Source organism: Lucilia sericata, unplaced genomic scaffold (assembly GCF_015586225.1).
Source record: "Lucilia sericata isolate MDLA Ls3-8-SP2 unplaced genomic scaffold, ASM1558622v1 Contig000126F_arrow, whole genome shotgun sequence".
NCBI lineage: Eukaryota > Metazoa > Arthropoda > Insecta > Diptera > Calliphoridae > Lucilia > Lucilia sericata.
In genome coordinates this window covers 286,940-309,165 of record NW_023994158.1, presented here as the reverse complement: position 1 = coordinate 309,165, position 22,226 = coordinate 286,940, and the positions used below count along the sequence as shown (strand labels likewise).

Here is a 22,226-nt window from a genome sequence, read left to right as displayed (position 1 = left end):
CTGATCTAATTAATTTGCTATAACAACACACCGAAATAATGTTGACAGTTACCGTTTTACTAAACGGAAGGAAAGAAAGATTATATAAATAAATTTTAAATAAATTATTAATACTCACATAAATATGATACCAAATTTATGTATAGGTAGTAAAAATTAAATAAAATATTAATTTTAAACCAAATTTCAAATGTAATTGCATATACTGCTAAAAATTACTTTCCCAATTAAATATTTTAAATTTCCCATGCCTGGTATATTTTTGTAATTTTACTTTTTCAATGAAAGAACAGGAATTAAAATTAATTTTAATTAAAGTATAAATTACTTTTCGATATTATAAGTATTCTGGCGAATATCTTCAAAAAGCTTCAGGTAAAAAGTATTTAAAATTTAAACAAAATGTAAACAATTTATGCAAATTTTACAATAACAATGTCAACGTAAACGAAAGAAATAAAAACATAAAATCTAAAATATGTATGAATGTATATATATATGTACATATGTATGTCAGTACAAAGTCCATTAAAACAATAACATCAAATAGTAAATTGCACTCTTTGTGTTTATTTTAAATTTGTTTTATCAGATTAATACACCAATCCACATTACTAAATAATAATCTAGTCTAACTAATTAGACATTCAACTTAAATTATATTTGTTTACTTTTGTATAATTGTGTGTATGTAGTATATTATTGTATTTCTTTAATTTGTTATTTGTTGTTCTACATGTATTGTTTGCTATGCAATTTCTTCTTACATTTTATAAATGTAAAAAAATTACTAATTTTTTTTCTTGCTCATATTTTTATATTCTTTCGCATTCGTTTATTGTTTTGTTGATATCACTTTGTCCAATTTGTAGGCTTTTACCGGCTATAAGTTAATTCAGTCTTGTTTATATTTTTAAAACGTTCGGTTGTGTTTTTTGTCTGTTGAAAGCCAGACAAACCAGCGTAAGATTTTCAGTATATTTTGCAATCTATTGAAGTGTTCAAAGGTCAGTTTATGAAGTATTAGGCATTTTTGTTGTTAAAAAAATTATAACAAAAATAGATGGAACAGGTATATTTATCACTTTAATTGAATTTAATAAAAAAATTACATACACATACATATATGATATCACACGCATCTTCCTTTAATAAAAGGGTAAAATCACCTAAGAGGGATTTAAATTGAACTTTGATCGACTGTAATGGTTGGTATGCATGTACATTAGATGTATCCAAAAATACCTATGATTTTTGCTCAGATGGGTGTTATTTTGATTATTAGGTTCTAAAACTTTCTTGTGTAAAATTTTAGTAAAATCGCAGTAAAGTCTAATATCGATTAAAAATTATTAAATTGGCTAAATAATAGGTTTTTTTGATTTCTTAAAAAATATCAACCTATAGGTATAAAGTCATATAATATAAAGCATATAAAATAGTTATATTCTTTACCGCTATGTGAAGTAATGGAGGGTATAATGTGTGCTCCTTCAACCATCTTTAAGTATTCTAATCAAGGTTTCGAATTGATGTAGTTATCCTCTTCCATTACTATAATCAAAATATATGTATGTAGGTTTCCAAATTAACTCAAATTATCCAAGTTCAATTGGTTTAAAACTGAATTTAACTATTTTATCTAGATCCCATAGAAATGTTATCCAAATATGTTATCCAAACCGAAACATGTATGTATGTAGTTAGAAATAAATCATCTACGACCCATATTTTGAAGAATTACAAACTAAATGATAAAATCAATTCATTTTTTTAGTGGTGACTATAAAATTAATAAGTTCATAGATGTGGTCAATTTTTATACGATATTTGCTGTGTACACATCGGACAATAAATTTTTATGATTAAATTGATAAAATCTTTAATTAAAATATTTATAATTACGTACATACATATGTATGTATACAGAAAATAAACAAAAATGTAAAATATAATTGTTTTGTTAATTTACCTATTGATTTAAGTTGATACCAAAAGCAGACGGTTCTTATCAAGGGAATATGCATAAATACGTACATTCATACGTGTGTATGTACATATGTTTATCTGGTATTTAATTATAATTAATTAAACACAGGTTTGTGATTAATAAATATAGACCAACAAGCAAAGTACAAATATAACAATATTATTGTTCTCTTATCAATACTGTCTATGGCATACGTCCATTGAGAACACCACGAACGCAACGACCGATTATTTATTAATTTTAATAGTTTTCAGAGCCATTTTTTCAATTTATAACCCATTATGGATCGGGCGTCTATTTACTTCATGGACGAAAGTCAACAAAATACTTACGATTTTGATGAAGAATTACCACCGCTTCCCCTGCCAGATTTACACGATACTATGCAAAGATATTACGAAAGTGTTAAACCTTTTGGAACTGCAGAAGAGTTGGCTGTTACACGTAAAGCTATAGAGGATTTTGAAAATGGTATTGGGTCTGAATTACATGGTAAACTAAAAGAACGGGCAGGCAAATTAAAAAATTGGCTAGGTGAATGGTGGGATGCCTATGCTTATCACATGCTAAGATTACCACTAAATCCCTATATTGTAATGGCTATGCCCGTCAAATTGGAAGTTATTGGTCTTACTGAAACTCCAGAAATGGCCTTAAAGGTAGAGTATTATTTATTATAACTATAAAATATTTAATTCTTATAAAATTTAAAATCAATTTCTATTAACAGAATTTAGCACGTTTTGCTTATCACACTATTGAATTTTGGGATTTACTGCATAAGGCCACGATTAAACCGTTATCTTCAAATGGTGGTAAAATTAAGTATTCCTCTGCTTTGTATAAACGTTTCTATTCCACCAGCCGTATTCCAGGTTTAGAAATTGATCACATAGAATCGCATTTCAAGACTGGTAAGTGAAGAAATAATTTGTAATAATTATAGGGAAATAACTTCATTTTATAATATATAATTTTAGTTAAAGATGGTAAAACACCCTCCCACTGCTTGGTTTCGGGTAAAGGTCGTATTTTCATGTTTGATTGCTTACATCCCAGCGATGGTACCTTAATTACTCCTCTAGAAATTTTAGTGGTACTTCAAAGAATACGCAGTATTTTAGATTACGAACCAATGGGTGATTGTGTACCAGTTTTAACACATGATGATCGTACTAGTTGGGCAGAGGTAAGCAAATTGACTAATTCTGATAGTATTTAATTTTTTTTTCACGTCACAACATAATTGAATTAAAGAATTTTATTTATACCTCTAATTAGTTTGATAACAAACATACATACTTTTATTTAGTGTAAGATAGTCTTAACTAAAAAATACAGTTTCAAACAAAACATGACACTATTATCGGTCAAATATGGCTAATTATAACATAAACCGTTAATTTTGAAAGTGGTATGAGTCCACTTTTCAAAAAAAAAAATTAGTTGAAAAAAGAGTTACATACATATAAGCTATTAAATGGGATCTTTTTGTATCCAAAAAAAAAAAAAATAAATCAAAAATTCTCAAAAAAAATGAGATTTTTCGAGCATCTGTGCAAATAGTTAAAAACACCGAAAATCTAGCAAACTCCTAATACAATGCAATATTTCTATATAATAAAATAATAAATTTAAATTTAATAATAATAATGTTTCTTATAAAATTGGTATTAGTGCATTTATGCATGATAAATAATAAATTTGAAAACAATATTTTAAAATTATTGCTTTTGAAAATGGTATGAGTCCATTAAAAATTGAAAAATAAAGTATTTTTGCAATATATGTATATTTAAAGTTTTATATCGAGGGACTATATTCAATAGTCTCTATCTAAAATAATACAAGTTTTCAGGAGAGCAAAAAAACTGTTTATTTCGCTAGTTCGTGAAGATTTTTTAATTTTTTCTTTTACAATATATTTTTACGACCATATTCTAAACCATTATATAAAAAGAATTTTAATTTTTGCATTATTTACAAAATTATTCACAAATTTATATCAGATAGAGCTTATTTTTCTACGAAAATGTTCATTCAACCAACAGATAGAGTTTTTCATGGAAACATAAAATTTTTATTTGAATTAAAATCAATAAATATTATATTTTATACAATTTAATGGAGGAAAAGAAACCAAATTGTTTAAAAAGCAACAGATTATAATGTTTTGGTCCAAAATCAATGTTATATGGTTAAACACGACAATAAAATTGATTTAATTAGTATCATAATGAGCGATATCTCAAAAACTATTAGACCGATTTTAAATATTTTGACGGATTTGTGTTCAGTATGTCCAAATTATTAAGAAGACTTGTTTTGCAACAGAAAATTATCCAAAGGGATCGAGTTTGAAGCAATTTTTGGATAAGATAGAGAGGTTTGCATTCAGAATTTTTCTTTTTTTAAGATAGAGAAATTTAAAAAATGCTATAAAATTGCCAAAAAATATTTTTTTTCTTTGAAATTTATATCACTGATGCGCGATAGTTTGCTGAATATTTTGCCATCAAAATCTCATTTTCATAAAAATGTCAGATAGCGACTATTGAATATAGTCCCTCGATATATTATGAACATTTTGAATCCATTTCAGAAATATGTACATGTAAATTACCTTTACGTCAAGCACACATATTTTTAAAAATATTTAAATGCAAAATGTAGACATTTATATAGCTAAAATGGGCCTTCTATATATTCGACAGCATATTATTGGTTAATGAAGTGAGTTAAAACTCTAATTAGCTAATGATATAAAAATCATTTGTATTGAATGTTAATTATTCCAAAATCACTAAAAGATTTTTACGAATAGCAATTCTATATAAGACAATTGGTATGCTTTAAGATCAATGTAATTAACATAATTTTATTTCCTTTACAGAATCGCACACGTTTATTAGAGCTGTCGCCCAATAATAAAGACACTTTGAAATTGATAGAAAGTTCTTGTGTAGTTTTAGTGCTCGATGAAAATGAGCCGCGGGACTATGCCGAAATTTCACAAGCAGCCGTATATGGTGATTATCATTCAAAGTGGGGTGATCGTAGCAGTACCTTAATCAGTTACAAAAATGGAAAATTCGCTTGTGTGGGAGAGGTAATAATTATTCATATATATCTACTTAAATATACCTAACTAAAGTAACAATTAATTTAATACTGATTTAGCATTCCTGTTATGATGGCACTGTTAGTGTTAGCTACATTTTGTTTATACAACTAAGTTTAATTGAAGAACCTGAACCCAATTGGGATGAATGCAATTTGATGCCTTTGGTACCAATAAGAGAAATAAAATTTGTATTAAATGACAAATTGAGATCGGAAATAGAACGCGTTAAACAGGCTTGTGATGAAAGAGTATGTTAAAAATAACAACAGTATTAAGGAAATTTTTGATGTATGTAATATATTTTCTTACTATTTTAGGGTCATGATGTTTTAATCACTCATGAATTATTTGAAGATTATGGTAAAGAATATATTAAGACATGTAAATTACATCCAGATTCTTTTGTACAAGTCATTATGCAATTAGCATACACAGAAATGCACGAAGAGTAAGTCAAATACAAATTTTCGTGGTTATGACAATTAAATATTTGTTGATTTTAGGATTGCTTCCACTTATGAAACTGCTTTGATGCGTCATTATTACAATGGACGCACAGAAACCCTTAGATCTTGCACTAATGAAGTATACAATTTTATACAAATTGCACGTAATACAAATTCGTCAAAAGCAGAAATTGTTAATGCTTTTCGCAAAGCCGTCAATCATCATAACCATATGATGAATGAAGCCCGCAAAGGGCATGGAATTGACCGTCATTTGTTCGGTTTATGGTGTACAGCTTACGAAAATAAAATTGATATACCAGATTTCTATTCAGATCCACTATATTTGAAATCAGGGGGTGGTGGTAATTTTGTCTTATCTACCAGTACTTTGGGTTATTCAGTAAATGTGGGCTTCGTTGCACCTATGGTGTTGGATGGATATGGCGTCTTTTATACCATAACAGGAGAACAGTAAGTAGAAAGTTTGTTTTGTTAAATATGTGTTTTATATTAATAATGTTTTTTGTTTTTAGCATTTTTATACAAACTTCTGCTTTTCGTGATAGTCAGAAAACTAGTGCCCACAAATTTAATCAACACTTTATAAATGCATTCCGTAAAATGAAGTCATTACTAGAAGAAGTGTCACAGTCAAAACTATAATCCAGTGTGTAAAGTTAACCATATTAATATACATATGTAGTTGTAAGTAGTTTAAGTTATATGTATAATTGGTGCCGTGCAATAATTACAAATCTGAGTGTATAATATTTTAATATTTTTTGAATTTTGAAAATACCAATAATTGTCTACTTTTATAATTTAAGATAAATTTTAATATATTCATAGGCATATCCAGTTTAATCGAGTGTGTATTTTTTATATTATCTGTATTTATCTACATGAAATAGCATTTAAATAAATTTGTATAAAAATATTATGTTATAACTATTTTTTATAACTCTTTATTTAACTGGCTCTGTTATATTCTAAGTAAGGTTAAACATTTTGAACCATTTCGAAAGTTCGAAGTTCAGTTTAAATTTGTAAGTTCTGAAAATAATCTCTAGATTAGAAAGATTTTTAATGTTTGAAAATTTAAATCATCTCTAAAACATGTTAAAATAATCTCTTAATTTTGAGGATTCATAAAAGTTTTAAAAACAAATTCGAAATATTTATGAATTTCTTTTAAACAGTTTTTTTAAAGCATAAAAATATTGTTAAAATGTAAAAAAATTTTTATCTTATTTATTATTTTCAAACAATTTTATTTTAAACGAAAACCATTTTATGTCTTTATCGCAAAGTCTATATTCGACTTTTAACCTTCTCAAAAATTCGAATTAAAAAAAATCAACTCTCCACAAAAAAATAACGCATTCAATAGACTTCACGCAATAAAATATGCTTTTTGGAACAAATTAGTATAAAAATATAAATAAACCTTTGAAAAAAGTATACTTTACTAAAGTATTGAACAGCGCTAAGTTCGAAACTGGAATCAGGATTTATCCGTTTTAAATTAAAAATTTACTCGAATTCAGTTTACAGACAAAAACAAAAAACTCTTTATAAAGACCGTTTATTAAAATCGTTCATTTTATTTAATTTTCAATTATTTAAAACATTCATTTATAATTAAATTTCAATATTATTTAATTCAAAATTCATTTTAATTTATATTAATAACTTCATTTTTTTTTGCTTCAAAATACAGTATGTATATAGAAAGGGTATTTAATTATACATATAGACGTAATGCTTAATTTTTCTTCTTAATTTTTTACTTCGAAATCGTGCTAACAATTATATTTTTCTTTATCTGGTTTGTAAGTGATAGCACAGTGTTATTAATAAAAAGTACATAAATTTTAAATTATGTATAGAAAATTATTTAAATGAAAATTAAACAAAGAAAAAACTATAAATTAAAATATGAAAAAGCATAGAAATGATTTTTTAGAAGATACAATTAGATTTAAATAGTTAAATATAAAAAATAATAAAAAAAAGAATGGTTAGTTCAATACAATATAAAATAATAAAAAATAACAAAAAATTTTAACTAAAAAAGGAAGTTCACATAATTTCTTTTTTCAAAAAAGGATACAATTTACAATTGAAAAGCAGCAGACTTTTGTTTTAGACACAGGAATTATTTTCAAAAAATCTTTGTTTGAAATGATATTTAAAATTAGATAAGAAATCAAACATGAAAGTTTATATTTTAAAAAATTAAATGGATATTAGACATTTTTAAAGTAAAAAAATCCCCAATATTCAATCTTCTCATAAATTTATTCAAAATAAAAAATTAAAACATATAAAACTAACTGCCTCATAGTACTTAGTAGCAAGATGAGTAATTAAAATATTATGATCTGAATTTAAACAGCAACGATTGCATGTCATTCTTAAAATGAGTGATTGAGTGAATTTCGTAGATATTAAATTATACACAAATACATTTATACTTATCTAGTGCATGACCAAAGGTCATTTCTAAAATACAAATTTTAAAAACAAAAGTTTTGATAATTTTTAGCAAGAAACATTATTTGGACAATTTAATATAAAAAATATTATTTTCAGATTTCTTAAAAAATATCATTTCAATGTTAAAATTTCTTGAAAATAAATCTAGTTTGTGTTGAGGGAGATGGATTATTATTAGTAGTTTAATGATTTTGTTAGATTTTTTTTAATGTTTTTGCAAAAACATTTTTGGTTTTTTTGGGTTTTCTTCAATAAAATTTACGTTTGTTAATTAATAAATTTATATTATTATTATTATTATTGTTGTTATTATGATGATTATTATGTTGTAGTTGTTGCTGTTGGGTTAGAAAGTTATGATGAGAATGTGGATGATGTTGTTGTTGATGCTGATATTGTGTATTATAATAATAACTTTTCTTTTGTTCTCATTCTTGTGCTGATATTTGATTATTATTGCTGCTTTCAGTGGTGGTGGTAGTAGTTGTTGTAGTATTAGTTGTGGACGATGATGCAGCAGTGGGAACATTTGATGTATCATTAGGGGCTTTATTGATATTTTCTGTTGTTACTAGCGCATTGTTATCCTGGGATGAAGTGTTGGCGGTATTTGAATTTTCAGCTGCTGTGGCATCTGTAGTTGATGCGGGAGTTTTTGATGATGTATTGTTTGTAGTTGTTGTTGTCGTTGTTGTAGCCGGAGGGGGCTGGAAAGCTGGCCTCTGAACAAACATGTTGTCTATAATATGATCGATATTTTCGGCTGAACCAATGGGGGGTTGATTTGAGCTCGACTGTTGATTCGTTGACGATTTGGAATCGTTGTCGGTTTTGGAGTCTTGTGATTTCTGTTGCTTGTTCTTTTCGGAAGGTGGCAGTATGGGAATAGCATTGGTAGGTCTTCTTTGGGGTAGAGAGACGGGACGTGAGGATGTTTGTGTAGGAGGTGGTACAAAGTAAGTAGTTCCTCCTACGGTATTGTAGTTTTGGTAGCCAGCTGTCGTTGCTGCGCCAGCTTGAGGCTGTGTTACCACACCCACTGGAGCCGATGGGCCATAAGCTGTAGCAGCAGCTACTGACTGTTGTGGAGCATTGTTAGGATTGTTATAAACTAAACTGGCCGCTGCTGCAGCTGCTGCAGCAGCAGTTTGTTGTTGAGCCAAATAATTGGGATTTGCTTGCTGTGCGGCATATGTGGCAGCAGCTTGCGTGGCTTGCGCTGTAACAGCTGCAGTAGCTGCTGCCGTGTAAGCATCTGGAGTTGCTACATAATAAGCAGCCGGCGAAGCTGTTGCTCCTGGGTATGGCTGTTGGGGCTGAGCTTGAGGTCCTTGAGCCGCATAGTTGGGTTGTTTAACTACTGCAGGTTGTTGAGTAACTTGTAAGGCTTGCATTTGAGCCTGTAGGTTTTCTTGATGATACATTTGCATGAGATTCGCTTGTAACATGGCTTGATCTGCTGGCATCATCATAGATGAGTTTTGTTGCTGCTGTTGTTGAATATGCATTTGTTGCTGCAATTGCTGTTGTTGGTGATCGGCTATATGCTGAGCATCATGCTGAGAACGTCTCAGACTGGAATATCTCTTAGGTGGTCCCCTTTGCTCCATTGGTTGTTGACTGATATTCTGATTTTGTGGCTGTTGTTGTTGATTTGTTTGTGTTCCAGCCATTATTATATTTGCCGCCTGCTGCTGCATTAATTGATGTTGTTGTTGCTGCTGGTTTTGGGTAGCCATAGCGTGCATTTGTACACTGCCTACATGACTGGGATCATTGCGATTTTGGACCTGCTGCAAACGTTGCGATAAATTTGATGTTGGTTGTTGTGGTGCCTTGTTTTGTATTTGAGGATTTTGTCTGTTAATTCCATGATTAGGCATAGGCGACTGTTGGGACTGCTGCTGTTGATGATGAATTTGTTGTGGCGCTATATTTGAATGTTGTTGTGCAGCTTGTATAGGTTGATAACCTTGTTCCAAATGTTTCTTTTTATTGTTATTATACCCATCGTATTGCTGAGCCTGCTGAACGTTTTGGTGACCCATAGACTGATTGTGATCCTTGGTACCAGCACTACCATTAGTAGACTTTCTGACCACATTTTGAGTCTGCTGTTGATTTTGCTGGGGTTGCCTTTGGGCCTCCAAGCGACTGGATAAATTACTGGAATTCATATTGGACGATCCAGTTGAAGAATTTTGATAGTTTTGTCTATTTTTCTGCTTAAATTCCATGGCAGCTTGGCGTCCTACAGAAGCTTGATTTTGTCCTTGACCGCGATTGTTATATGACTTTTGACGGTTTTGTTGCTTATAACCAGCTTCGTTATTCCTATCAGCTCTTTCTCTTCTGTCAGGTTCTCCTCTATGATCGTGGTCATCGTTATGATGACTACGTGATGATGGTCCCATTTTCTCAGACCTTTCCGTTCTTCCCTCGCCGGTTTTGCCTTCGCGTTTTCTCCTTTCCATGCGATTTTCTTTCTCCTCTCTGGTACGCCTAGTGCGCCTGGGCTTAGAATTTTCATTTAATGCTGGGAAATCTGACGGTTTTGGTGGTTTACGCTCCTTATTATTGGTCTTCAAGTAGGCACTTTCGTCTTCCCAATTACGATTGTATTTACTGGGCCCACGACCGTAACGACGTCTTCTGCGTGCCTTAGGAGGGGCATCTTCAGTACGAATATCGTAGCCATAGGCATTTACCAGTTCAGTTCTAGACTTAGGAGCCTGCTCCGAAGGATCAAAACGATCGTGTGACCAACGATCTACAGCCGAAGCTGGTTGCCATTTTTTCATGGTTTTAGAAGCAGTTGAAATTGTAGGCGTTGTAGATGTTTTCGAACCTGATACACTACCAGTCCCACCAGTAATAATTACTGGACTTTCACCAACCTCTTGACCTTCTCCAACAACTCCCTCGCCCTCCACTTCAGCCGTACGGTCATCGTGTTCATAGAACGTACCTCTTTTGGGAATATACTGGGGATTACTACGATCTTCATCAACTTTCTTTTGAGCCTCAGCATCAATTTTTTCTTGACCCTGCAAATCGATATCGACACCTTCGTCATCTTCCTCTTCATCATCGTCCGTTTCGGTCTCATCTTCACTATCTTCTTCGTCATCATCATCTTCCGTTAAACTATCATCCATATCATCGTCATCATCATCGTACTCCTCATTACCCTCCAAATCACTGGCCGTATCGTACTCTGAATCGTGAGGATGTGAATTGCTCGATTTCTCTTGTGTGGGGGATGTCCCCAATTCATTCAGAGTCTGGTTACCTTCTGCGGTAACCTCACTTACCGTACCACCTCCTCCTGCACCAATTGACTTTCCAAAAGTTCCCTGCGTTGTAGGTATATCAGTTGGTGTTACCGCTACTGTGCTCGCTGTTGTTGTTGTTGCTGCAACAGACACTCCTGAGACATTTTCTACATCGGCCATTATTTTTTATTTCTGATATATTGCTATATTTCTTTAGGCTGCTCTTGTTTCGATTTTTCTACTATGAATGTCCGTCGTAGTGCTTCTTCTTTTTACTAAAGAATTTTCATTATATTTTTTATTACAAATTTTCAAACTTTTTATATAACCCCTAATAATTCCAATATCAAATTAATAATTACCTTTATTTAAGTTTCTTAGACAAATTAATGTTTTCTCTCAATGATTAATCTATTTAAATTGCTTTTTTCTATGGTTTTTTCGGTGAAAATTTTTAGGTGTTTTCTTCCAACAACGCAATCACCAAAATCGCAGAAAAATAGAAAGTAAGAAAGTTAAAAAGTGGCAGAATGATGATCAACGTGAATAAAACAATCGATTAAAGAAAAACAACGACAAAACATAATAACAGCTGTTGTGTGTGTGGTGAGTTTTTATTGTTGTACAAAAACCATATAGTGAAATTGCAAGATTTTTTATGTTAAAACGTGAATGATACAGTGGTATAAATGTATGTATGCATAAATAAACTTTGGGAGAAACTATAAAAATAAAACAAGAAAATTATATTTTTGTGTGCATCTATGTTACAGTACACAGTGGGGCAAAATCAAAATTTTTTGACATTTGGCATTTTTAAACGGCCGGACCGATTGGATAAAATTTCGTATCCAAGGAGTAAAATGCACCGGGGTGGCGCTATGTTGGTTCAAAATAAGATAACTTCTACATTTAACATTGCTAAACGCGGGCCATTTTTTTATATTCCATCCGATTTAAAAGATATTTATATATTTGGAAAGCATTTGTCTGCGCTAATTATGTCTTAAAATTTCCGATTTATAGGCATTTGTAAATAAAAGATTTAAATTTTTTGTATCATTTCTTTTTTAAATTTATGACGTAAAATTGGACCGAATTAATAATAATATACAAAACATTTATGGATCAAAAAATGATAGATTTTTGCTGTCTTTTGGGTGAAAAGGTTTCAATTCTCCACTATTACCGCTAGTTAGAGTTTTTATACAGATATTGATTGCATACATAACCCTACAATAAATGAATAACCGAAACTAACTTTTCCAAATTTTAATATAAATTAATTTATATTAAAATTTGAAAAAGATAGAAACACAAGACTATACATTTATGTATACACATATTATATTATATTTCCATTATATGGCATCATTGTATTAATTTTTCAATCTTTGTTTTGTTATTCATATTGGGTTTAACATTCTACAGTGAATGACGTGAGCATTTTCGTTTTGTCACACACCACGCGATAATTTTAATAAAAAATTAAATTTATTTGTAATTTTGTTCACAAATATTGTTAATAATGTCAAAAACTAAAGTTAAAAATCAAAATAAACAAAAAAGTCAAGGCAATCAGCATCAGGAGCAACAAAAACAATCTGATACAGAATTTTCCACCGATTGGGATGTGGAGAAGTATCGCCGGGAATATGAAAGTGAAGAACATTGGCAGTTGAGAAAGCGTTTTATGGACATGCACAAAGATAAATTTCCGGAAGATAAATTGGTGTGTTTAGCTCAAGTATTTACAAATATGGAATTTATGGGCTGCAAATATCCCTCCGAAACTATGCAAATGGTTGGTGAACTGTCAAGAGAAGTGGCTAAAGAATTTAGGGCCGAAAGAGCAAATCGTTTGAAGAGAACGTTCGTAACAGCTTCTGATGCCGCTGAGGCCAGGGCTAAAGGTAGAAGAAATTAATCATGCAATATACTTCTTTTTTTAACATTTAATTTTAAGTACAAATATGTGAGTAATGGATGGTTCCAAAGGACAGGTGGCTTATTGAATGATGGATTTTTTTTTAATTTTTTTAAAGGACGTAAATCGACGCAGCAAACAAATAATGTACAGTCTTCCAGTTCATATCAAGCTAATAATAAGAGAAAAGGCTTTGGAAATGAGGGACTGGGTAGTGATGAACCCTTAACTAAAAGGATTCCATCAGCAACACTAGACCTATTTTCTGGGTTAAAGTATGGTAAATTTGTGGTATATTTACATGGAGACCGTAACTGTTTAAGACTATCAGCACAACGCGGTAATATACAATATGTAGAAAAAGAAGTTGTAATGGAAAATGGTCGGAAGCAGGTTGAAATACGTCTAAATGAACAAACAGTGGCCACTGCTTGCGAAGAAAATTTGAAGGCCTCCAAAGCAGAAGCGTTTCGCAAAGCATTAGCAACACTACAAGAGCACTGTTACACAATTAAAGTGAGTTGGCTACTATTTTTAATATTTTGTAAAATACAATTACTTTATTTTTTAGCAAAATCCATCAAGAGATACCATTAAAATTGAGAAAACCAATAATAAAGTAGTATGTGGTGTCATCAAAACTCAGCAAGAGGAACAAAAAATCGACGCTAGCAACAAGGGTTACAAAATGATGAAAATGATGGGCTGGTCAGGCGGTGGTCTAGGCTCTCAGAAGCAAGGACGTGAAGATCCTGTTGGATATCTGCTTAAAAATAATCGTGCTGGTTTGGGGAATAATGCGTGCAAGCTAGATCGCAAATATTTTATGCAAATGTTGAAAAATTATGTGGAATCAGATGATATACGTGAATTACAATTTGAACCCACATTTACCAAAGATGAAAGAGCTATGCTTCATGAGTATGTAATTATTTTTATACTTATGAAGGTAAACTAACATAAATTTACTTTACAGAATTGCCAATAAATTCAATTTAAAATCAACTAGTCATGGTCAAGATGAACAACGTCGCCTAATAATTAATAAGAAAACTATAAGCGATGTTCAAATATTGCAGGAAATACTAATAAACAAAAATCCTCGTTTTATGGATCGTTATTTTGTGCAAGTGCCACAGTCAAAAGTCAATTATTTCCTGATTATACTGCAGTACTAACGCTATAATTTGAATGATTGTAATTTAAGTCTACTTAATATGTATGTATACCACACGAGTTTCCCATGCTGACCACGTATTTAGAATAATTTGACTAATACATATATTTTAGTTTTAATTGCTGTACATTTAGTTTTTTGTCCACTGCGTTAATTTGAAGTTGTACAAAAAATATTAATGATTTTTTATATAAAATATCTAGTATGTAAAAATTAATAATAAAATAATTCCCTGCATTTTTTGAAATGTTGTATTGAAATAATTTTGTTTTTTGCTTCAGATTCATATTAATACATTTGTTTTAGAATTAAACATTTATTTTATTGTTATCGTTCTAAGCATTCCTAAATGATGCCATTGTACTACAAAACCTTTATTTTTATCAATTTAATGCATTCTTAACTAGTATGAGGTTTAAAAAATGTTTGGAAATGTAATCTAAACGTTGATTACATTTAATTATTTTTTCACTGCTCCCAAACGGCTAGGATCCTGGCTGGGATAGTGCATTTGGCCACTGCCGCCGGCATTTGGAGGCGGTGGAATAGAATCTAAAGAATTACCACTAGCAGCGGCTGCAGCAGCTTGAGCTGAAGTGGAAGCCACCGGCATGGAATACGGTGCTGCATAGGCTTGCGAATACATTTGATACGATGAGGCGGGAATAAGACTCGGCGGTATTTGATGTAGTTTCATTCCAGGTGGCAAAACTGTTACTTGCTCTTGTTGTAAATTAAAGAAATCATTTGGATTTTGTGTAGCTGCAGGCGGTATGGCATTGACATCAAAACGTCTATCAGTTTTGGCAGCACCCTGCTTGGCTTGGGAATGAGCCCATTTTATAGTTGATTTTTTACCTTGCAACACCAATTTATTGAAACTTTTTTCTGCAGCTAATTCAGCGGCAGCAACGTTTAGTATATTGTATAAAAGCACACTGTTGGCGTGGGCACCAATGCTATAGAGCGTATTTCACCAAATTGATAGAAGTGATCTCTGAGTCAGGTTCCGTAATTTCCTCGGGCAAATTACCTACATAGAGGGTAGTAATATTGCGATCTTCCGGTGGATCTAGGTAGGTAGAGAGGCTGCGCGTTTCATAATCTTTTCAGCCACAGGATCATTGCGACCGTAGTAACGATCTTTGATATTTTGTTCACATAGAGGATCATCAGGTTCGTTAGGTTTGTCATGGCGATAGGGACACTCTTCGCCTCTTTTACATTCACCTTTTACCCAGAAAGAACATATATGTGGTCTGTTACGTTTATAATAGGGAGCGGTACGTGCCATTTCGAGAGCATTTCACTGCGGCCAAAGATTTTCCCACGGCTCCTGCTGCTTCAGTGCCATCTCCATCTTGCAATTCTCTATCAACATTTTGTATGTAATATTCTTTGTTAACATCACTTTGAGGCAGATTATCGGCAATTTTCAAAGCTGCATCTCTCACTTGTATGGGTAGACCATATTCCAAATCTAGCAAACAGGTTTGACACACATTCTTTAAACGCGCACAGGTTTGACAGATTTCAGTCTTCTTAAAGCGCATTCTAGCACCGGGACACCAACGAAAGATCGTAAATGGTCTGGTGCATATTTTACATTCTTTACCAAATCTCTCCTTTATCATACGCACGTAAGGGTTGTCTCCCAAACATGTTTGACAAAGTATGGGAAACTCAGCATCCTCCCAATTTTGCCGATTGTAAGTATTGGTCGTCTTTGACATAGACATTTTGTTAAGAGAATAATAAAAAAATGTTATTATTTAAAATATTTTCTTTTTTTCCCGATAATTTCACAAAATGCCAACAAAGTGTACAAGAAAAAGAAAAGCGTGATAAAGAAATGTTAAAGTGAACAAAGTCATTTTTGACACATCGTAATAATCAAGAGATGCCACATGAAAAATTATGTATGTACATAATATGTATAATATAAGATTAATATAATATAATATAATATAATATAATATAATATAATATAATATACTATGGCAACTCTGCCTGAGTAGACGTATTTTTTGACAGCTAGTCTTTTTTATTTTCTTAAAATACAATTTAATTGTGCTTTTTGCTTTAATAAATTTTAAATTACGCTTGGTTTAACTGTATTAAAGTTTAAATACATTAAATAATAAAAATCTAAATATATAATAATAAAGATATCCGTAAAACATCTTTAAAGTTGCTGCTGCTGCTGTGTTGTTGTGTTGCTTTTATTATTTTTTCATTTGTACACAACATATGTATGTATGTACGTACATTGTACATGAACATTGCAAACACAACATAATTTTGCTGCCATTTTATGTACACAAATATTTTTTGTTTTCAACAAGATGCCTTCAACCAGAACCTATAAATGTGGTACTTGTTCACTTATCATTAATAAAACACAAACAAGTGTCCTTTGCAAGTCCTGCAATGTATGGTACCATGCCAAGTGTGTCAATATAAGTGAAGACACACTTAAAAGGCTTATGGAGGTAAAGTCCATTGTTTATCTTTGCGACAACTGTAGCTCCAATAATACATCTGGTTTGCAAGAAATGGAAAAGAGATTGCGTGATGAAATTGTTGGTATCGATAAGAAAATTGACAGCTACATGCAACGTAAAGAAGATGACTTGAACAGCCTTAAAAGAGCTTTTACTGAGGCCATAAATGAGTTCAAATCTGAGATGTCCTCTTATCGAAAGGAACTGCAGTCAGACATTATAAACTGTAGTAAGCTTATTAAACAAGTGGATGCATCCACAAGCTCCAAAATTTCTGCTCTTGAAGAAGAGAATAATGTGCTGCATAAACGTTTAAATCGCGCTGATGTTGTTGTTGTTGGGTTGCCTGGTGGTCTGGATGATTTGGTTGCTACTGCCATCAAAATTTGTTCCCATTATAATATTAACGTTACCCGTGGTGATATAAATTACGTTTGTTATATGCATAATCGTAAAGCGTTGTTAGTGAAGTTTAATAGCGTGCATTTGAGGGATTGTGTGATGAAGGAATACTACAAAACGCGTACGCTGAAAGTGTGTGATGTAATGGGTGGTGAGATTGATCGTCGGGTGTATCTCAATGACCATCATTCTCCTGCTGCTGCCAAACTTAATATGATATGTCGTCGACTGCTTCGCCTTAAAGTTATTACTAAATATAAAATTCTAAATGCTGATAAAGTTAAGGCAAAATTAACACTTTCTGATAATGATGAGGTAATTTATAATATTAAAGAATGTGCTGAGCTGCTAAATTCCAATGTGGATCATTAATTTATACATTAATTTATTTCTTTCACTGATGCTTATAAGCATACATATTTTTTTTTTTTTTTTTTTTTTTTTTTTTTTTTTTTTTTTTTCATTTTTACACTTTGTTATTATTATAATTGTTATTATTGTCTTCTTGAAGTAATAATTTTGAAACTTTTGTATAAAATACCAATATTTTAAACATCTCTTTAGTGCTATTTTTTTTTTTAATTTATCAAGTAAATTTCATTTTTGTAAAACGCTTTCTCCAGTGTTATACAACGGTATTTTTCCATGCTACATGAAAACAAAAATGTCAAAAGATTTCTTCCATAATTATATACGCCATCTTTTTTTTATTATTTTCTCTTCTTTGCGAAGGAAAATTTAAATATTATTAAATGAAAGGATTATGTTCGTATTCTGCAATTGGAATAATGATAATTATAACAATTAATTACTTATAATTGAAATTAATATGAATTGCCAGTTTTAATTATTTGGAAAACCTAATTGTTAAAGTTAATTTGCATAATTGTTACATTTGTTATATAATATTTTTTTGATCTCATACCTATTTACTTTAGACTAGCTGTCAGCCAATGTAAATGTAAATATATTTGAATAATGTTTAGTATTTTAATATTGTTAAATTTTTATCACTTTTTACTTAATTTTATTTGTTTTCCCCACGTAATGTTTGCTTCTTATTTTGATGTTTTCTGATGATAATATTGGTCCATTGATTAATAGTGGTACTCACCTGAAGAATATCTTACAACCTCATTTAAATCAATTTAAAGTTGCACATTTGAACTGCCAAAGCATTAGACCCTCAACTTATACATCAAAATTTGATGAATTTAAATATCTTTTGAATGGATCATTTTTAGATGTGTTTGCAATTTCAGAAACTTGGCTTAAACCGCAGATTTCAACACGCTCAGTCAATGTACAGGGCTATAACTTTTGCCGAAATGATCGTCATGGTTCAAGAGGTGGTGGTGTTGGCATTTATGTGTCTAAATCATTGAAATTTAAGATTGTATTTAAAACAACTCTACCTGGAGTTTGTGAGTCATTGTTTTTAGAAATTTATTTTAACAACTTGAAGATTCTGTTTGGTGTGGTTTATCTGCCTTACGGTGACATTGATACCTTCGAATCTGAACATTTTCAGCTTCTTTCCACTTACTCCAACGTGATTATTGTTGGTGATTTTAATTATAATTTATTTGACACCTCGAAGTCAGTAATTTTTCGTTCCCTATGTTCAGGTTTGGGGCTCAGTATAATACATAATTGCAAACCAACCCACTTTGATATCTCTCATCGCTCTACATCTCTAATTGATTATATGTTGATTACTGATAGTTTGGAATTGCGATATTCGGATCAATATCAATACCCTGCATTATCCCATCATGCTGTAATATGTGCCTGTTTTGGTTTTAATATAAGTCATGTAAATGAATATATTGAATACCTTAATTATAATGGAATTGATTGGGATGGTGTTATAAGGTTTTTGTCTGATTTTGATACATCTGTAATTTATGCTTCCAGTGATGTGGACTTAATATGCTCTAGTTTATGCTCTCTTTTTCAATCATTATTGCTTTTTGTGCCTGTAGTTAAAAAAAAAAAAAATCAAATTTGATAATGATGTTTGGATGACGTCCAATAAAGTTGTTTTAGCAAAATCTTTAAGAGACTTGGCTTTTCTAGCATACAGGAAAAATAAAACTGCTCTGAATTGGAAGATATTTTGCAAACATCGCAATAAAGCAAAAAGAGTTATTCGTGTTGAAAAAAGGCGATATTTTTCGAAATTATTTAGTAATCTTGATGGACCGGGTATATGGAGAGTGCTTAGGAATGTTGGGTGTCTTGGTGATGATGATCAGTCTTCTAATTTGGATGTTAATGTTATTAATGATTATTTTGTAAACTATGGAGTAGATGATACAAGTTTTTCTATAGAGAATATTCAATTTCCGGATAGTGGGGTGTCATTTCGATGTGTTGATGAATCTGAAGTTTTAATTGCTTTAAATAAAGTGCGATCAAATTCTACTGGGACTGATGGCGTTTCTATTCGGTTCATTAAATTAATATTTCCTTATGTATCTGATTTATTGATTCACTTATTCAACTCCATTTTGTTGACTTCTAAGTTCCCAGCTGGTTGGAAGACGGCTCGTGTCGTTCCGATTCCCAAATCGAAAGTTATCACTGGACCTGAAGATCTTAGACCTATTTCTATACTTCCTGCACTTTCAAAAGTAATGGAACATCTTATTAAGGAACAAATTTTGAGTTTTACAACAATAGAATTCTATCACTCCCAATATGCTTTTCGTCAGGGTTACAATACCACTTCTCTCCTTCTTGATCTAACTGATTCTATCAGAGAAAATATTAATAATGACCATTTTAGCGTACTTGTTTCATTAGACTTGTCGAAGGCTTTTAATTCTATTAATTTTCGGAGGATGATTGACAAACTTAGACTTGAATTTGGATTTTCTATGACGGCTTGTAAACTTATTTTATCCTATCTTCAAGGTAGATCCCAGTATGTAAGACTTAATGGTGTTGATTCGGGTTTAGTTCGAGTTAAATCAGGTGTTCCTCAAGGTTCGGTCCTGGGACCTGTATTGTTTAATATGTACATTAATGATCTGCCTAGCCTCATTAATACGACTATATGCAAAACGTTTTTATATGCAGATGATGTTGCTTTACTGTTTAGCTGCAGTCGTGATTTTAGTGATGTTTTGTGTACTAATATAGATTATTGCCTTCGTTCTATCTCTAGCTGGTCTGTAAGAAACTATTTGTCTATTAACGCTTTGAAGACTAAGGCTATTGTCTTTAATCCAATGGATAGATTTAATGTTAACTTCGATGTTTTTATTGATGGTGTTAAAATTGAGTTTGTGGATCAACTTAAATTCCTAGGATTTATTTTGGATAGTAAACTTAATTTCAGTTCGCATATAGGTTATACTGTTTCAAAGGTTTTGCACACTTTACGGAAAATTTTTTCTATAAATATTCATTATCCTCTTCATATCAGATATAAACTGGCTTATTCTCTTCTTATGTCACAAGTCTTATATGGACTTGAAGTTGTGGCAGGAGCTAATGGCACTGGCTTATCTAGGATAAACCGCATTGTTAATACGATAGTTCGTTTTGTCTACAATGTTGAGCGGAGACATCATATTTCACAATATGTTGAACAATTTTTAAAATGCAGCTTTGAGAATTTTGTAAAACTTCGGTGTATTACTTTTTTTCATACTGTTATTAAAAATGGAAGACCGTTACCCTTGTTTAAAAGATTTACCTTTAGTAGATCAATTAGAAGACCGCAGATTTTAATACCTAGAATTACAAATTCATTTTACGAAAGATCATTTTTGATACGAACTGCTCGGTGTTGGAATTTTTTACCGGCTGAATTGCGTATTTTTTCACACTCTAATAATGTTTTCCGTCTTAAACTGTTAAATTTTTTCACAAATGTTGGATATGTATAATGCTTGTTATATCTTCTGCAAACTTATTAAATTATTATTGGTAAGTAAGATTAACTGTTATTTGTTTCTTGGAAATGTAACTATAATTTTCTTTAACCTTAACTTAACTTTCTGCTTTTTTTTTAACCTCAAATAATGCTTTTTTAACCTTAAAATAATACAAGCAAAAGAAGGTTTTTGTCGCTATTAATTTGGGCCATTATTCTTTTTCTTAAAATTATGCTTTATATGACTTCCTTGGCGGGGGGACAGACGGGGGGGGAACCAGGAAAAGGGGAGAGAAGGGAGGAAAAGGGAGGAGGGGGAGGGGAGAGAGAGAGAGAGAGAGAGAGAGAGAGGGACAGAGAGAGAAGGGGGGGGAGGGGAAGGAGGGAGGCGGAGGGGAGAAGGACGAAGGAAGGAAGAGGGGAGGGGCCGGAAAGGCGGGGGGAGGACGGGAAGGAAGAAGAAAGAAAGAAAAAAGAAAAAAGAGAAGAGAAGAGAAGAGAAGAGAAGAGAAGGAAGAGAAGAGAGAGAGAAGAGAAGAGAAGAGAAGAGAAGAGAAGAGAAGAGAAGAGAAGAGAAGAGAAGAGAAGAGAAGAGAAGAGAAGAGAAGAGAAGAGAAGAGAAGAGAAGAGAAGAGAAGAGAGAGAAGAGAAGAGAAGAGAAGAGAAGAGAAGGAGAAGAGAAGAGAAGAGAAGAGAAGAGAAGAGAAGAGAAGAGAAGAGAAGAGAAGAGAAGAGAAGAGAAGAGAAGAGAAGAGAGAGAGAAGAGAAGAGAAGAGAAGAGAAGAGAAGAGAAGAGAAGAGAAGAGAAGAGAAGAGAAGAGAAGAGAAGAGAAGAGAAGAGAAGAGAAGAGAAGAGAAGAGAAGAGAAGAGAAGAGAAGAGAAAGAAGAGAAGAGAAGAGAAGAGAGAGAGAAAGAAGAGAAGAGAAGAGAAAGAAGAGAAGAGAAGAGAAGAGAAGAGAAGAGAAGGAAAGAAGAGAAGAGAAGAGAAGAGA

At 31.6% G+C, this 22,226-nt stretch overlaps 4 protein-coding genes across 8 annotated transcripts; 2 read left to right on the top strand and 2 right to left on the bottom strand.

Moving 5' to 3' along the window:
- Positions 1 to 235: 235 nt before the first annotated feature.
- LOC119600897 (peroxisomal carnitine O-octanoyltransferase) lies at positions 236 to 7,509 on the top strand. Of its 5 annotated transcripts, none has more exons than XM_037951471.1 (9): positions 236 to 375; positions 2,238 to 2,649; positions 2,721 to 2,904; positions 2,971 to 3,179; positions 4,884 to 5,099; positions 5,171 to 5,362; positions 5,432 to 5,562; positions 5,618 to 6,034; positions 6,097 to 6,511. In XM_037951471.1, the coding sequence occupies exons 2-9, from the start codon at positions 2,272 to 2,274 to the stop codon at positions 6,224 to 6,226; spliced, it is 1,857 nt and encodes a 618-aa protein (XP_037807399.1). In that variant the 5' UTR covers positions 236 to 375; positions 2,238 to 2,271; the 3' UTR covers positions 6,227 to 6,511. The 5 variants fall into 5 exon arrangements, with proteins under 5 accessions (XP_037807399.1, XP_037807402.1, XP_037807398.1 ...); XM_037951474.1 differs by having other exon boundaries at positions 262 to 375; positions 2,245 to 2,649; XM_037951470.1 differs by lacking the exon at positions 236 to 375 and adding an exon at positions 856 to 1,007 and having other exon boundaries at positions 6,097 to 7,509.
- On the bottom strand, positions 7,106 to 11,885 carry LOC119600896 (putative uncharacterized protein DDB_G0271606). Its single transcript, XM_037951469.1, has 2 exons — positions 11,700 to 11,885; positions 7,106 to 11,612 (listed from the first exon to the last, which is right to left on the bottom strand). Exon 2 carries the CDS (start codon positions 11,515 to 11,517, stop codon positions 8,491 to 8,493), a length of 3,027 nt encoding a protein of 1,008 aa, XP_037807397.1. The 5' UTR covers positions 11,518 to 11,612; positions 11,700 to 11,885; the 3' UTR covers positions 7,106 to 8,490.
- An 863-nt stretch (positions 11,886 to 12,748) lies between these two features.
- On the top strand, positions 12,749 to 14,526 carry LOC119600898. The gene is given in 5 exon segments (XM_037951476.1): positions 12,749 to 13,250; positions 13,383 to 13,780; positions 13,836 to 14,185; positions 14,241 to 14,398; positions 14,401 to 14,526. Coding segments are annotated over 5 exon segments (1,341 nt in total). The 5' UTR covers positions 12,749 to 12,865; the 3' UTR covers positions 14,451 to 14,526.
- A 211-nt stretch (positions 14,527 to 14,737) lies between these two features.
- Positions 14,738 to 16,269, bottom strand: LOC119600899 (pre-mRNA-splicing factor RBM22-like). Its single transcript, XM_037951477.1, is given in 6 exon segments — positions 14,738 to 15,351; positions 15,353 to 15,391; positions 15,393 to 15,445; positions 15,448 to 15,516; positions 15,519 to 15,745; positions 15,747 to 16,269. Coding segments are annotated over 6 exon segments (1,272 nt in total). The 5' UTR covers positions 16,181 to 16,269; the 3' UTR covers positions 14,738 to 14,901.
- Between the last annotated feature and the right edge of the window lie 5,957 nt (positions 16,270 to 22,226).